Below are 15,841 nucleotides of genomic sequence, written 5' to 3' on the forward strand. Positions count from 1 at the left end.
CCCTGGCACTGCCGGGCGGCTGCTGCGCCACGGCCCAAAAATAGCCCCCCTGCACGCACCCAGGGACAGGGACAGGGACAGGCCTCGGGGTGCAGGGACACGGGACTGTGGCCCTGGGGAGCACCCAGGCTGCGGGGACACCGGCATCCATGGGGCCTGGTGGTGGCCCTGGGGTGCGGGGGGCACCTCTAGGACAGTGACCGGGGTGCAGGGGGGCACCCTGGGGGCAGTGACTGGGGTGCAAGGGGGCACCCTGGGGTGCGGGGGGCACCTCTAGGGCAGTGACTGGGGTGCAGGGGGCACCCTGGGGTGCGGGGGGCACCTCTAGGGCAGTGACTGGGGTGCAGGGGGGCACCTCTAGGGCAGTGACTGGGGTGCAGGGGGCACCCTGGGGTGCGGGGGGCACCTCTAGGGCAGTGACCGGGGTGCAGGGGGGCACCCTGGCGGCAGTGACTGGGGTGCAGGGGGCACCCTGGGGTGCGGGGGGTACCCTGGGGGCAGTGACTGGGGTGCAGGGGGGCACCCTGGGGTGCGGGGGGGCGGCACAGCCCTCCGGGGTGCCCGCTGCGCTCCAGAGAGGCTCGGTCCCCGCTCCCCGGTTCTCGCTGCCCCGCCAGCCCCTGCCGCCAGGCCCCGCCCCCGCGCCCCGCCCAGCCAGGCAGTGCTGTGCGCTCGCGGGACGATCGAGGCGGTGCGAGGGCGGGACCGGAAGCCATCGACGCTCTCGGCCGCCGGCTGGGGCGGCCTGCGCACGGCGCGAGGCCTGGCGGCAGCGTGGGCGCGGCGGCCGCGCAGGCGCTCTGGCGGCCCGCGGGTGTTTCCGCGCACGCGCGCTGCGCCGCGCTCCCTTTCTGCCCCTTCGCCGGAGCCGCCATGGCGCCCGTGGTGAGTCTCCGCCGGCGGCGGGCGGCTGCTCCGGTCCGCCCCCGCCTGCCCCGCCCGGGGCCTGCCGGGCTTCCGCTCCCCACCCGCGGCCCCATCGGCCCCGGCCCCTTCTCCTCCGGCCTGGCCCGGCGTGGCCCGGGCCTGCGCGTGGGGCTGGGCCCGAGCGTGGGCCTCCGCCGGGCCCAGCCCGCCGAGCGCCGGGCGTGCGGGGCGGGGCGGGGGGCCCTTCCCACAGCCCCCGTCCCGGAGCCGTTCCCTTCCCTCTCCCCGTGCTCGGCCCGGTCCCCTTGGCTCCAGCCTGGAGCTCGGCCTGGCCCCCTCCCTCCTCCCCGCTGCCCCCGGGCCCGTGGCCTGGAGCCGATCCCTCACGGATCTCTCTTTCCCCCGCGCTGCAGAAGAAGCCCGCAGCGAAAGGTGGCAAAAAAAAGAAGCAGGTGTTGAAGTTCACCCTGGACTGCACCCACCCCGTGGAGGATGGCATCATGGACGCCGCCAACTTTGTGAGTGCGGGGCCTCCCTGCTGCCCCCCCGCCCCGGGCCTTTCCGGGGAGGGCTGCTGGCTCCGCTCCCGGCTGGCAAGCGTGGCCCCGGCAGCCCTTGCCGCCTCTGCTCTCTGCTTCTGCCCCTCACCACGGCGCAGCGTAAAAGCCTGCAGCGCTGGGAAACACCCCGCAGACAAAAGGAGCCCGGGTGGTGCTGGAGGCTACGAGATCTTTATTGTTTTTAAACGCTTTGTAGTTAAAGCACAAACATTTTCCCTACCTGTCGCAGACTATGACCATTCGTCGCTCGTGGGGTGGGATTCCCGTTATGTGGTGAGGAACGGCGAGGGCGGGGAGCGCTGCGTTTCAGCGCTGTCCGATAAACCTGTTTTCATTCAAGCTGCTGGAGCGTGGGTTGGAATCACAGGGCTGTGGCTGAGGTGTCCTCGGAGGATCCTAGCCCAGCCATCTCCTCACTGGGTGTCCCCTCGGAAGGCGGGAAGCGTGTCCCTGCCTTGCTAATCCGATGCCTTTGCACTCGAGAACCTCACGTGCAGGGCTGAGTGGGCCGGGTGGATTAGTTGTGGAAGGTGCTGGCAGGCTCGGAGCCTCCTGACCCTCAGGCATGCGGCTTTGCTCTGCTTCCCTGGACATAATGGTGCTTCTCGCTCTTCCCCACCTCTAAGCAAAAAGCTGAAGCGCCGGGCAGGAACGAGCTGGGGAGGCCTCGTCAGGCGGGAGCTGGCGGCCTCGGCTCAGCGTTGGCGTTCCTCTCTTGCAGGAGCAGTTCCTGCAGGAAAGGATCAAGGTGAACGGCAAAGCGGGTAACCTGGGCGGGGGCGTGGTGACCATCGAGAGGAGCAAGAGCAAGATCACAGTCACGTCGGAGGTGCCGTTCTCAAAGAGGTGAGGCGGTGGGGCAGCCCCGTGTCGCGGCAGCGCTGGGCACGGGGCTGCTGCCGGTGCCCAGAGCCACGGTCGGTCACTGCTGGCAGCAGCCGGCCCTCAGCGGGGAATCGCCGGTGTGCGGACAGGCTGGCAGGAGGGGCCGGGAGCGAAGAGACGTCTTGGTGCAGGAATCGTGCCAAGACTCTCACTGGGTGCGGTGGCAGCTGTTGGCGAGGGGTCTTCGGGGGAGATGCGTGGTCGATATTCCCGCTGGGAATGCTGGCGGGGCGGGTGGCAGGGGAGGACGTGCAGCCGCAAGGACGCCAAGTGCTGAGTTGAGGGTTGATCCGCTGCTGAGCTGTTCCGCTCCTGTATCGTCACCCGCTGGGCTCCTGCCTGCTGCCTGCTCTCCTGGCTGCCTGTCCTTTGTCTGGCTTTGATAAACATGGTTCTTGCCGTGGCAGGGACAGCGCAGCTGGAGGCCTGAAACAGTGGGAAGAGAGGAGGGAAAGCATTTCCCAGGCTCAGTGTCGCAGCATTGCCGGTGTGATTCCCCCATCCGTGGTGTTTCCTGGCAGAAGCTTTGCCGGGATGCGCCTGGTGTGACGTGTTGCCCCCGTGGAGGTGGAACCCACGGGAACGGGGATTTTTGTTTGCCAAAAGCACCACGTCGGGGGTGTGCTGGGAGGGGGCAGAGCGTCCCGAAAAGGCTCCTAGAGAAACGCTGCGGATCTGGGGGTGCAGAACTGCTTCCACACCACACTTCCCCCCCGCAGGTACCTGAAATATCTGACCAAGAAGTACCTGAAGAAGAATAATCTGCGTGACTGGTTGCGTGTGGTGGCCAACAGCAAGGAGAGCTACGAGCTGCGCTACTTCCAGATCAACCAGGACGAGGAGGAGGAGGAGGAGGAGGATTGAGCCGGCCCCGCCGCCCGGCAGCCATTTTGTACAGTTTTGCTTTCCTGGAATAAACGGCGGGGAGAGTTGTTGATACCCCGCGCTCGGCTGGCGGCTGGCGGGACCTCGCGGGGGGCTGGTTTGGGGGGATTTGGGGCTTTTCGGGGAGCGCGGGGGCGGGGCCGGGGCCGGGGGCGGGGCCAGGGCCAGGGGCGCGGTGCGTGCGCCGTGCTCACGTCACGGGGGGGCGTGGCGCGGCGGCCGCCATCTTGGCGCGGAGCGGCCGCGCCCGCCGCTCGGCCCCGCCGCTCGGCCCCGGCGCGGGCCGCTGCCGCCGCCCGGCATGCGGGGGCCGGCGGCCGGCCGGGAGCTGCTGGACGACGCGGAGAACGAGGAGGACGTCTCGGGTAGGCGGCGGGAGGGGGAGCGGGCGGCGGCGGCGGGTGGGGGCGCGGCCCCGGCCCCTTCAGCTCGGCCCCGTTATCCTGGCGCGTCACGAACGGGCGACGGGGCTGTGCCCGGGCGCGGCGGGGGAGCCGGCGGCTCCCCGAGGGGTCGGGCCCGGCCCTCCCGCCTCGGGGCGGCTCCTGGCCCCGGCTGGGACAGCGGGCTGCCCCCCCAGCCCGTCTCCGCCCCCTCCCCGCGGCTGCCGGGCCCGCGCCCCTCTGAGCCGAGGCCCCTCCGCGCCTGGGCGCGGCGGAGGGCGGGCTCCGACCCCCGCTCCGGCAAGACGGGGCCGGGGCTCCGCGGGGAGGAGGTGGGTCGGTGCCGGTGCCGTCCGGCTCCCGCCCTGCCCGGCTCCCGCCCTGCCCGGCTCCCGCCCTGCCCGGCTCCCGCCCTGCCCGGCTCCCGCCCTTCCCGACCGGCTCGGTGGAGCTCAGGCACCTGCCTTGCCGGAGCCTAAACCGGAGCCTAAACTGGCACAGCCTGAAGCCCAACAAGAGATACGGCTCAACGACTCTGGAGTGTTCTTGCTGTATAAACTCGGAAATAAAAAATAAAAATCCTGATGTAGGCCTTACAGCGATGCAAAGAGTCGGCAGGGTGCCGGGACTCGCTGGCAAGGGCTGGGTTTGGGGAGATAACGGTGATGGGAGGGTGAGAGCCTGTGCTGGGGTCCCTGAGCTGCCGTACGCAGCCCGGCCGTGGCGCCGTGGCAGATGCCTTCCTCTTCCTCTTCCACCTTCCATTGAGTCCGTTCTCTGAAAGGAGACCTGAAAGATAAAAGCCTGATGCTCCCTGATCACCTGCAGACCCAGCTGGGTAAGAGCAGGCAGCGCGCGGGTGCACACCCCTGCCCCTGTCTCCTGGGAGCAAAACCCAGACTGGCAAAACCTCGGGCGCTGCTGTGGGAGCGGCGCTGAGGGGCTGAGCGCGAGAAGGGCCAGGGCAGGCGCTCCTGGGCAGGACCCTGCCAGTGCTCCTGGGAGGGGAAGCCAGGAGACTGGGAAAAACAACACGGATGGCCTGGGAGACCAGGGCTGGGTTTTAACCGAGAATGGGGGGAAGACGAATTTGTGGCTTTAGGTCATTCTGTTGCCGGTGCGTTTAATGTTACTAATTGTTGGGTGAGCGGAGGTCCAGGAGGATTTGAAGATTGGTGCGAGGGCCTCCCGGAGAGGCCGCACAGCTCGGAGTCTCACGCTGCCACTCGTGTTTCTCTGCGAGGGTGAACGCGGCCACGCTGTCCCGCCTCCTGTGCGATCCGGCTGCCTGAGCTGTCCTTTTTGTCCCCAGAAGAAGATGATGGGGTGCTGGAAGGACTGGATGAGTTTTTCGCAGAAGAGCAAGTGGCTGTGCCGAAAAAAAAGAAATCCAAGAAGCTGAAAGACGGCAAGGCTGCCAAAATCAAGAGGAGGAAGAAGGAGGTAACGCTGTGTGCTCTCACGCCGGGCTGGGGGGCTCCTCTGAGAGGCCGGCTGCTCGGGGCGCTGGCACGCACCCCTCGGGTGGCTGTGGGTGGAAAGGGGGGGCGTTATCGGGGTGCAGGTGCTCTGCTGGCCCTGGGAGGTGACCCAGCGCCAGGGCGAGAGCAGTTCTTGTGCAGCTCACAGGCTCTGGGGTGGAAATCTGCCCTACGAGCGGTCTCTGGAGAGTGGCGGGGGGGAGGAGTGGCTGCCGTGCCTTCGGCAGCGATGCGGCTGCCCACCCCCGCGGGAGGGGCTCGGCTGCGGTGCCTCTGTCAGTGTGTGTGATGGTTCCGTCCGTCCCCGCAGTTGAACGGGGTGCGGGGCAGCACCTCTTTGCCGTGGTCTCTGGGGGCAGGCAGTAAATCCGGCACGTCCTGTACCATCGCGGCGTCTGGGGCTCATGTTTCCGAGGAGGGAGATGCAAACCCACCGGGGCAGGGCTTGGAGGTTTCTGCAGATGTCGGTGGCGGCCGTGCTCATCCTGGGTGTTTTGCAAGCGGGACAGCGTAGGGGCTTCTGGGATTTGGCACCCTGGAAGGGCGATCGGGCCTTCTGTAGGAAAACGAAGGCGAGGCGTTGTGTCCTCGAGGATCAGGCCTTGCCGAGGCTGCGCTGGGTGCCCGAGCCTGGTCGGGAAGGCTGGGCGGCACTGCCTGTGCGCTGCCGCAGCACCCAGCTCCAATGTGGCGCAGTCCCGGAGCTGGGCTCGCTGCCACGTTGCGCCACACAGGCTCTGCCGTCCCCAGGCAGTGCTGGGCGCAGGGGCAGGAGCAGACATCTTGTGCGCTGGCCCTCTCACTGGCGAAGTGCGAATAGGCTGCTGGAGAGAGAGGGTGAACAGTCTTCAGCCCCCTTCCTTCCCCCGGGACGACGTGGCTGGGGAGGAATCGCTCATCTGGCCCAACTAGACGATCCCCAGCCCTTCCCTTGCCAAACCGGGGCTGAGTGATGCTGATCGCCCCCCAGCCACTCCCTGGGGATCTGTAAAAACAGATCGGCTGGACGAGGTGATGTGTTAAAAGTGCTTTTGCTGCTGATGGGAGCGTGATGAGCTGCTGATTTAAAGAAAGGTGATTCTGCCCTGCGCTGCCCGCCAGCCTTTCGCAGGAGTCGTGGCCCTGAGGAAGCTGTTCTCCTTTGTGGCCATGGTGATGCTCTTCTCTTTCTGGAGACACCACACAAAGCTGGCTCAGGCCCGCTGCCTCCCTGTGCCTTTTCCATCATTGGATGCGTTTTTTTTTCCTATGCTGCTTTTCTGAGGGAGGAAAATAAAATAAAACCCCGTGGTATTTTCACCTCTGTTCGTTCTCTGTCAGCGCCGGCCTGCCTGAGCCCAGCAGCAAGGTGTGCAGCTTGGGCCGAGTCTGACTGCTGCCTTACTGGTGGTGGCGAGAAAATAACGGGCTGAACATTGAGTGCGCTTGTTTTTTTTTTAAATTAATGCCTTCTGTGGGCAGTGTTAATCAACCTCGGGTCTGCCTGTGGGAGACTGTTCCCTCTTCCATCGAAGCCGGTGAGAGGCTGGTGCTGTGGGCAGGCACCGAGCGGCACCCGGGCTGTGTTTTGGGATGAGGAGATGAAAGAGGGGGAGGCCTCGAACAGGGCTGCCTTTTCCTAAACTCCTCCTCTGGAGTTCTGGGGGGTGAGCGGACTTTCCCCCTGCTAGGGAAGGTGGGAGTGAGGTAGGAGCCTGGGGCGTGGGGCTGGTGCCTGCACCGTGGCTGATGCCCTGTAGTCCCCCGTGGTTTTGTGGCTGGAGTGGAGGGCAGGAACCCGGCCGCCGCACGACACCTTGGGTTTGCGGCGATGCTGACGGAAGCCCTGGCGCTGCAACCCCCTGGAAAAATCTGCATAAAGTAACCAGGCTGCGGTTTGAACCTCAGCGTAGGGAGATGGAAGGTCCTTGTCAGAGACGGGAGTGGGGGAGTTTCAACCTGTACTGCAGCAGTTACCATGGCAACCAATTATTCCATGCCGAATTACAACTGTTTATAACCCCGCTGAAGGAAGGGCTCGATGGGTGCTGAACTGGGAAGGACCGCAACTCCGTCATGGCTGCCGAGCCCACGTGCCCTCGGCAGCCCTCGGCGTGGCGGGTGACAATGAGCTCCCGTTACTGGGCCGGGCCCGGGGGGGTGGATACTGTCTGTGGGTTTTCACCTGGCTCTGGTGGGGTGGGGGGATGCCTCGACACCCTCAATCCCCTTGCAGGCTCCCGAGGGCCCTGTGCTCCTCAGGGCACTCTTGTGGTCGCTGGCAGGGCAGCGTGGTGGGGCACAGTCTCTCTCCCAGCAAGAAACCTAAATTCCGCCTGGCCCGTCCCCACTCTCGCTCTGGACCTGGTCTCTTGTGGGGGGGCAGAGTGCCTCTGTCAGCGTTGGCTCCCCTTGGTGCTGAAGCTGGGAGGACCAAGGCTCCGCTGGAGACGGGAGGTTTCAGGCGGCGCCTTCTCTGAAAGCGAGGGCGTTGGGCCCGGCTCCCCTGACGTACTCGGCCCTCCTGCCCCTTTCCAGACGCTCGTGCGTCCGCCAGGACTGTTGTGTTCATGTGGCGGCTGGAATCCTCCTGCAGTCACACAGCTCTGCAGCGCAGAGTGCTCAGCTGGGCGGAGAAAGAAAACAGCAGCGAAGCAAAACCCCGGCGTGATACCTGTCCGGTGAGGTGGGAGCGCACGTGGCTGAAGAGATCTGCTCTTTCCTTCCGCTTCTTGGCTGTTCACGCTGTGGTGGGAGAATGTGACTTTAGTGGTGTAGAGCCACAAGCCAACACAAGACTGAACGTTGTACGTTACCTGTGTTACAGCAATTAAAAATGTTGCCTGTCTGAAAGTTTATGATCTTTTAGCAGAGCGTTAGCTGCCTCCCAGAGGCGTTACTCTGTGGTTCACTGCGCAGCCAGTTTTAACGCGCACACGTGCTTGCTTGGCTTGGGGTCTCCTGGTTTTCTGCTTGTGCCGCCTCGCCCTGGACGCTCCAGAGGCAGCGCGGGCTGGGCCTCTCGCCCCCCTGGGTGAACAAGTCTTGAGGCAAAAGCACGAAGGTTCCATTCCCTATACCTTGGCCTGGACGAGCTTTTCCAAAACACGGTTTTGTCCACATTGTGTGATCTCTGGTTTCTGATGCTCCCGTGGGGCGTGGGTCACCTTGCGCGTGTTTACAGCGCTCCTGGAGCGGAGGGAGGGAATGGCCCCGCTTACGGGTGGGGCCTTGGGACAGAGCGTTGGCTGGGGATCACAGAACTGCCCTGAAGAACCACTTCCAGCTAAACCAAGGATTTCTTTCTGCCTGGGTGCCCCGTGTCAGGTGCCTCTTGCCATTCCCAGATCCCGTTTTCGTGGTGTTTTCCCCCAGTCCCCCATGGAATGGCAGTGTTAGTGCAGGGAGGGTTGACTTTGGCTGGTGGCAGCAGTTGCTTTGTGCTGGCTGGGAGGGTTGGGGGGGAGAGCGGAGGCGGGGGCAGGCCCTGCTCTTTCTCCACTGTCACTTTCCATTTTAGGGGAGCAATGATGAAATGTCAGACAACGAAGAGGAGATCGAGGAGAAATCTGAGAGTGAAGGGAGTGACTATTCCCCCAACAAAAAGAAGAAGAAAAAACTGAAGGACAAGAAGGAGAAAAAGCCAAAACGGAAGAAGAAGGATGAAGAGGAGGATGACAACGAGGATGGAGGTCTAAAGGTATCAAAGATTCCTTTACCCTGAGCTGGTGCTAGAGCGTGAGACCTCAGGGTGAGGCCAGATCCCTGCTCCCAGGTCCTCACGGGCCCTCTCGTCGTGAGGAAGCCAATGGTGAGGTCGGAGGCCTAGTCGGTAGCTTGGATCTCTGACAGACGGCAGCCTCTCAGTCCGAGGCAGCTTGCCACCTTGGCTCGTCTGCCCCCATCCTGCCAGTCACTGATCCAGCGCGTCTGTCCTCTGAGCATGAGGACAGGGAGCGGCAGAGCAGCGCATGCTTCGAGGAGGTGGCTGGGGGGTTTCACGAGAAGCTTGCCGTGGGTTTGGTGAGGAGGAGATTGCAGATGAGTGGCTGGGAGAGGGAAGGTTCTATTTCCCTGCTGTTCTTCTTGTGTGCAGAGAGAAGTTGAGTTTCTTGGAGACACGAAAGCTGCTGAGGCTTTGCGTTGTATTACATGCTGCGGGGAGCATTCATGGTTAATGTGCTCCTTGGAAGCGTGTGAAGCCTTAGTTCATGTCGTGCTCTGTTTTGTAAATCACAGAAACAAATCCCTGCGTGTGCTGACTAGGGAGAGCGTTCGGTACGGAGCGTGTGGCAGACCCCGCCGTGCGCTGCTCGTCTGCAGAGCCGAGGTCATTTACATTAATGATGTCTCTCTACGTCTGCAGGAGCCGAAGAGCTCAGCCCAGCTGATGGAAGAGTGGGGCCTTGATGACGTAGATTACGTCTTCTCAGAAGAAGATTATCATACCCTGACTAATTACAAAGCTTTCAGCCAGTTCCTCAGGTAGGAAACTCCAGGTCTGGATGGGGCCTTGTGAGGTGGTTGAGGTTTGGGTGTTGCTCAGTGAAATGGGTGAAGTTGGGAAGTAAATTCTCCATCACAAGCTCCTTGTTGCTTCTCCCCGCCTGACTCGGTCCTCAGGACTCCATTTTAATTGCAGGATTGGCTGGAAAGCAGCTGAAGTGCTTGTCTGTCCTCTCCCTCTCTCCAAAACCCCATTTTTGGTGTGTGCTTATTTGAGGTTTCATGAGAAAAATTGTGTAACGCTAATGAATTTTTGCTTGCACTGCGAGCCATTCGACACAGCAGGTCCGTCAGGGAAAGGTGCTCTCCGAGGAGGTTCAGGCGTGCCCCCTTTTGTGAGTGGACTTGTTCAGGCAGCTCTGCTCTCAGCTGCCTTTTGATGGAGCTGCTGCCCGTGGGCCCAGCGACCTGCTGCTGGGGGTCCTGCGCCGCTGGGGTGTTTTTGGGCCGAACTGTCAGCACACGGCGAGCGGGAGCAGACGCGCAGCAGAGCGTTTCCGTTAACGCGCGGTTCTCCCTCCCCCCTGCCCTGCAGGCCTCTGATCGCCAAGAAGAACCCCAAGATCCCCATGTCCAAGATGATGACCGTGCTCGGTGCCAAGTGGCGAGAGTTCAGTGCCAACAATCCCTTCAAGGGCAGCTCGGCAGCGGCGGCAGCAGCAGCTGTGGCTGCAGCAGTAGAGACCGTCACCGTCACCCCGCCGCTCGCCGCCAGCCCCCAGCCGTCCGCCTTGCCCACCGTCATCAGGAAGGCGAAGACCAAGGAGGGCAAGGGTAGGTTTGCGGCGGTGGGCCGAGTGGAGGGGCTCTCACTGGCAGCTGGCTGGCCCTGCAGAGCCCACCAGCCGCTTCTTCGGGCTGGCAAAGGTGGGGAAGCGGCTCTGGGCCAGGGGCGCGCTGCCGCGGGCAGGGAAAAGCGAAGTGACCGCAGCTCCCGCTGCCCTTGCAGAGGTCCTGAGGGTTGTGACCTGTGACAGATCCACCCTGGCAGCCTCGGGACCTTCTGGACTTCTGGTGATTTGTGGCAGTTAATGCTCAACTTCATTCTTCTATCTCAAATAAGTGCTCGGGCCATGTATTTCTGTGCCATCTCTCTCCTGGGGGGTTCTGCAAAAGCCCTCCAGAAAGCAGCAGTGTCCTCAGAGCCCCGTGTCCAAGCCGAAGAGGGCGTGTAGGTTAGCAGGACTAGGGCGGAGGCGCGTTGGCAGTGCGGGCCTGGTCTGGGCAGGAGAACGGGCACCGTTTGGCAGCTGAGCTGGTGCTTTGTCTCTGACATGGCAGGGAGTTCGGTGATGGAAACTGGCAGCAAGGCTGCAGCGCTTTTCAGAATCAAGGATTTATTCTCCTGGCAGTTGAGTGGAAGGTGACTGTCTTCAAAGCCCACTTGTGAGGAGCGAGCCAGTCACAGAAATCTGCAGTAGCTCCTCTGGAAACAGTCTGATTTGTACGGAAAGGCGTCTCCTGCTGTAAACACCTTCCTGTTTCTGATAGCAGATTGGTGCCGCTTTCCCCGTATGCGAACCGCTGTAGGAGCTGGGCAGTAGTGGGAAGGGGAGGGATCTCCCTTTGTTTGCACCACATTCCTCCTCGGGAAGGTCACTGCCCCACTTCTGCGGTTGTCACCCCCTGATGCCTCGAGGGGTGTTGAACCAGCGGTTCGGAGCTGGCAGCTGACCGAGAGTGTGGCTGGCAGCAGCTTTCCTGCACCGCTGGCTCAGTGCGGCATTTCTGCCTCTCCGTGGCCACCTCTTTGCTCCCCTCCTTGCCCACCCCTGAGTCCCTGCTTGGTATTCGCAGCCCTGTGGGCCGTGGGCTGTGGTCCCTCTCCTGGACCCCAGGGCAGACGCTTTCCTGCCCTGATTCTTCCCAAGCACTGGGTCTGGGCTTGCAGCCGTTTGCTCTGTGGACGGCGCTGCCCTGCTCCCCGGGGTCCCCGGCACGCTCTCACCTTCCCTGTAAATCCTGGGGGTGGGGCGGGGGGTGGCTGGGCAGACAGCTGTTTGTCGAGTACCAAACAAGTCTTCTGTTTCTCCAGGTCCAGGCGTGCGGAAGAAAATCAAGGGCTCCAAAGATGGGAAGAAAAAGGGAAAGGGGAAAAAGATGGCAGGCTTGAAATTCCGGTTTGGAGGAATCCCCAGCAAAAGGAAAAAGGGCTCCTCTGTAAGTGCGGGGGCCTTGGGTGCGGGGGGTGCGGCGGGGAAGCGCAGGGAGAAGCCCTCCCGGAGAAGCTTCGTGTGACACATGAGGGGGTGCCACAGCCCCTGTTGTGCCCCTCTGCGAGGCACCAGTCTCCCGTCAGCATGTCGGTCCCTCCCTGCGATGGAGAGCTGTGTCCAGGCTCCGACTCGTACTTTGGGCGTCGGGGGTGGTAATGCCACCATTTCAGATTCCCTTTGCAAAGGAATTCTCCAGGGCTTGCACTCCAGCTGAACCCTACCTCAAAGAGAATTGTCGGATGCTTTAATGACGTTAGCGCAGCCCGCCTCCGGGCATCTGTGGTCCCGCAGCATAGCCCAGGGCTACCAGAGCTTCCCAGTCTGAGCCCGGCAGCGGGGCTCTGCTGCGGGCTGTGTGCTGCGCTCTTGTCAGCGCCTGAATATCAGGTGTGTTTTAAAAACGAATCTCTTAAATCACTATTGAATAGGGGTGGAACTTCTGTAGGTCTTGATAACATTACTGACCCAAATCCCGTTAGTTCACCCTCACCGGAGCTCGCTGACTGTAGCTCTGGTTTGCATAACGCAACCTGTTTGTAAACACCTGTGTGCGTCGAGGCTGAAGCGAAAGGAGCAGCGCGAGGCAGCTGCTTGCTGCTGCGTTTTCTCAATCGCGCATCATGAAAAATTCATCCCGTCTCCGGGAGCGCTCTGGATCCGTGCCGTCGCCTTTTTGAGAGTTACTCAAAAGCCTGGGCTTGCTCCTGCAGCCGGAGCGCGAAGCTCCCGATTACCAGCGTGCAAATCGGGGATTTGCACGCCTGAGTCTCCGGAATAAGAATTCAGCGGCATTATTACGTTTTGACCCTGCTGAACACCGGGCCTGCTTAACTCCTTTTACGGTCCAGGGAAGGCCAAGCGTGAGTGCCTACATGCAGGCAGCGACAGGCTGACACCAGCTGAAACGGGTGTCGAGGGAGGGAGAGGGGGCCAAGGTCTGCCACGCAGTGGGGAAGGGGGCCCCTGGCTGCCCAGGAGTGGGAGCAGGGGCTCATCCCCCCATTCCTCTCTGGCTCGGGTGTCTGCACCCGGGATAACACCATCTCTTGGGGCTGGCTGACGCCCATGAGATGCTGCTGAGCCTCTCCCAACGCGCCCGGCCAGCCGCAGCATGCGATAGCTCTGCACTCTGTGCTAGCAGGGACGGCAGACGCAGGGCAAGCCCTGACCCCACCTCTGTCAGGGAGCTGACATGTTGATTTATGTATTTTCAATGTGCTCTGAGGTTCGCTGGGTGGTTGCATGCACCGACGGGGCCCTGGGCTGGACAGGCTGTCCCTGGGCTGGGCCGTGCTGAGCCAGGTAGTTGCCTTCAGGCTGTAGTGAAGGCCCAATCTGTGCTTACTGCTTGTCGGGTGGGGACAGGGACCTGATAGAGGAGCTTCCCCCGCGTCCTCCTAAAGCCTTGTGACGCTCCTGCGACCCCGCCCGCCCTGCCACTGTCCCTGCTGGTCTCTTGGTGTGGGAGGGAGGGTGCCCCCAGGAGCTCAGCTGCCGACTGATGATCCCCCGTGGGTTTCTGTGGGTCTCTGGGGGCCTGTTCTGCAGCAGAGCGACGTTCTCCAGGGGTGAGCACTGGGGTGCCAGTGCTTGGACTGTGCCTTGGTTTTCCCCTCTGCAGAGCGAAGAGGAGGAACGGGAGGAATCCGACTTCGACAGTGCCAGCATCAACAGCTCCTCCGTGCGCTCCGAGTGCTCGGCTGGCCTGGGGAAGAGAGGGAAGAGGAGGAGAAAGAAAAAGAGGAGTAGGCCATCCTTTGTACTCTGTTCCTGTTCTGTTGGGATTTCCCTCGTCAGATGGTGCTTCCCTGGCCTTTGCAGCTCCGGGCTGTGCCTGGCGCTGGCTCGGTGGGAGTGGATGTGCTTGTGCTTGGCTGTGTGTGTGGGGTGCGAGGTGCTTTCCTGGTGTCCGGGCCCCGCTGCTGGGGGGCTCGTGCCTGCAGGTGGGTGGTGAGTGGGTCCTGCCGTGGGGCACCGCCTCACCCCGCGGTGCCAGTGGAGCAGCCGGGCCACAGGGCTTGTCCGTCTGTCTGTCTGCTGTCAGCTTTCCCTCCGGGCCTCTCTCCAGCCGTCAGCCACCTCCCAAGGCTCATTGGCCCCCGAGCCAGTTCTGTGCCGCTGCTCAGCGTTGCTTTGGCAGAGCCATGGTTGCGGTGCTCTGCCCCGTCCCGCTGCCCGCCCCAGGACTCTGCCTACGCCTTGAGCACTGGGGTGCGTCACGGGCCATGAGGGCAGCTGGCACCCTGCCTGCACATGCCATCCCACCAGGATTTGTCCTTTAGCAGCAAAGTTCCAGAATTTGCGGGGCTACCAGGGAAGGGGTTTTCTGAGGGGCAGCCCCTGGAGCGACGTGGCTTGTGGCAAGCTCCCAGCAGAGCAGGGCAGCTGCGGGCAGGACGGCGTTAAGGGGCTTTTTGTCTGCGTGAGATGTGCAGCCAGGCAGCGGGCAGGCGGCAGGTCTGTGGTAGGATGTAGGATGAGGGAGGCACAGAACAGCAGTGGAAAGTGTCTGTCGGGTCTCCCAGTGGCTGCGTGGCCGCGTTTGTGTGCGCGTTCCTTCCTCCCTGCCCTTGTGCAGGGCTGCGGGTGGATCCTGCATGGTGGCACCTCTATCCCTGTGCTGCCGCTGAGAGGAGCCCCCGTGCACTGAGGTGTCCCAGGCCCGGCTCCGAGCGCCGACGGGGGCTGCTGGGGCCCGGTGCTGCCCTGCCCAGCCTCCCGGTGCCGTCCCTGCCTCCTGTGCCGCTCACCGCAGGACACGTGCTGCTTTTCTACCTTGTGTCCCTGTTCAGGATGAGATGCTTCAGGTCCAGGCCCATCCTTTGGCTTCTTGGCTTTGCCGACAGGTTTTTGCTTCTGAGAAATGGAAGGGCGGCTTCTGGGCTGGGGGACAGTTAGGGTGCGACGCTGGCCGGCCTCGTGTCGGTCCGAGGCAGGGCAGGCTGGCTGTCTCCACGTCTGGCATGCGAAGGGCATCGCTTCTCCTCCCGGCGTGTTGCTGTACGAGGGCCCTCGTGCCGGAGCTGGGCAGCTCCTGCCGCGTGCTGGAGGAGCAGAAGGTCGGAGTTTGTGGCAGAGCTGGGAATTGAGACGAGCTGTTCCGGCGCTGGCAAGGCCTTGGCCCTCCCTTCCTCTTCCTGTCTGTGCCGAGTTGAGAGAGCTCCTGCCTCTGCGCCAGTGAGCACCCAGGAAGAGCAGAGTAGTCCCAGGAGAGGAGTCGTCCTCCTTGGCCGTGTCACCCTTGCATGGTGCGTTTGCAGTTGGTGGTGGTGGTACCTGGGGAGGTTTCTCTGACTGGCCTCCCTTGCAACCTCTCCAGGTTCTGGCATTCTCCATTGAGAGCCTGAAGGAACCAAAGGATGATACAGTGTGGAGAGAGAAAGAGAGACAGAGGTGAGATGATGCTGTGTGCAAAGATGAACTGTGGTGCTGAGGGACAGAGAGGTAGGGGGACGTAACAGGAGGGGTCCGAGGCAAAACGCTTTCCTTATTTCCTTAACTGTATCATAGAGGAGCAAGTGTCCCGTTCCCTCCCGGGAGAGCAGGCGGCTCTGCTGCCCCTCTGACCGTGCGCCTGTCCCTTGCTTGCAGTTGAGGAAGGGGACGGCTACGAGACAGACCACCAGGACTACTGCGAGGTGTGCCAGCAGGGAGGGGAGATCATCCTATGCGACACTTGTCCTCGCGCCTACCACCTCGTCTGCCTGGACCCCGAGCTGGAGAAGGCCCCCGAGGGCAAGTGGAGCTGCCCCCACTGCGTGAGTGGGGTCGGGGCCCCGCGGGGGCGGGCGGGCGGGCGGCGGAAGCCCTTGGCGTTACGCTGGCTGTGCTTCCCCAGGAGAAGGAGGGCATCCAGTGGGAGCCGAAGGAGGAGGAGGAGGAGGAAGAGGAAGGTGGCGAGGAGGAGGAGGACGACCACATGGAGTTCTGCCGGGTCTGTAAGGACGGAGGGGAGCTGCTGTGCTGCGACACCTGCCCGTCCTCCTACCACCTCCACTGCCTGAACCCGCCGCTGCCGGAGATACCAAACGGTGAATGGCTCTGCCCTCGCTGTACAGTGAGTGTTACCAGCATTCCTC

General features: G+C 62.9%; 2 protein-coding genes across 10 annotated transcripts in view; both read left to right on the plus strand.

Annotated features, from left to right (window-relative positions):
* The first annotated feature begins 748 nt into the window (after window positions 1-748).
* Window positions 749-3,251, plus strand: RPL22 (ribosomal protein L22). Its single transcript, XM_074848314.1, has 4 exons — window positions 749-885; window positions 1,281-1,385; window positions 2,149-2,273; window positions 3,032-3,251. Exons 1-4 carry the CDS (start codon window positions 874-876, stop codon window positions 3,174-3,176), a joined length of 387 nt encoding a protein of 128 aa, XP_074704415.1. The 5' UTR covers window positions 749-873; the 3' UTR covers window positions 3,177-3,251.
* A 161-nt stretch (window positions 3,252-3,412) lies between these two features.
* The window catches only part of CHD5 (chromodomain helicase DNA binding protein 5), a 28,556-nt gene continuing 16,127 nt past the window's right edge, over window positions 3,413-15,841 (plus strand). For 2 of the 9 annotated variants that reach the window (XR_012626097.1, XM_074848159.1), the window contains exons 1-9: window positions 3,413-3,562; window positions 4,893-5,023; window positions 8,561-8,740; window positions 9,407-9,525; window positions 10,082-10,320; window positions 11,582-11,706; window positions 13,384-13,507; window positions 15,354-15,520; window positions 15,601-15,819. Coding sequence is in view for 8 of the 9 variants with exons in the window: in XM_074848159.1 (XP_074704260.1) it covers window positions 3,499-3,562; window positions 4,893-5,023; window positions 8,561-8,740; window positions 9,407-9,525; window positions 10,082-10,320; window positions 11,582-11,706; window positions 13,384-13,507; window positions 15,354-15,520; window positions 15,601-15,819 (1,368 nt within the window). In the remaining variant the exon portion in view is untranslated. The other 7 variants (XM_074848157.1, XM_074848160.1, XM_074848158.1 and 4 more) reach the window with 6 other exon arrangements.

The sequence above is a fragment of the Strix aluco genome, chromosome 22, assembly GCF_031877795.1.
Source record: "Strix aluco isolate bStrAlu1 chromosome 22, bStrAlu1.hap1, whole genome shotgun sequence".
Classification (NCBI taxonomy): domain Eukaryota; kingdom Metazoa; phylum Chordata; class Aves; order Strigiformes; family Strigidae; genus Strix; species Strix aluco.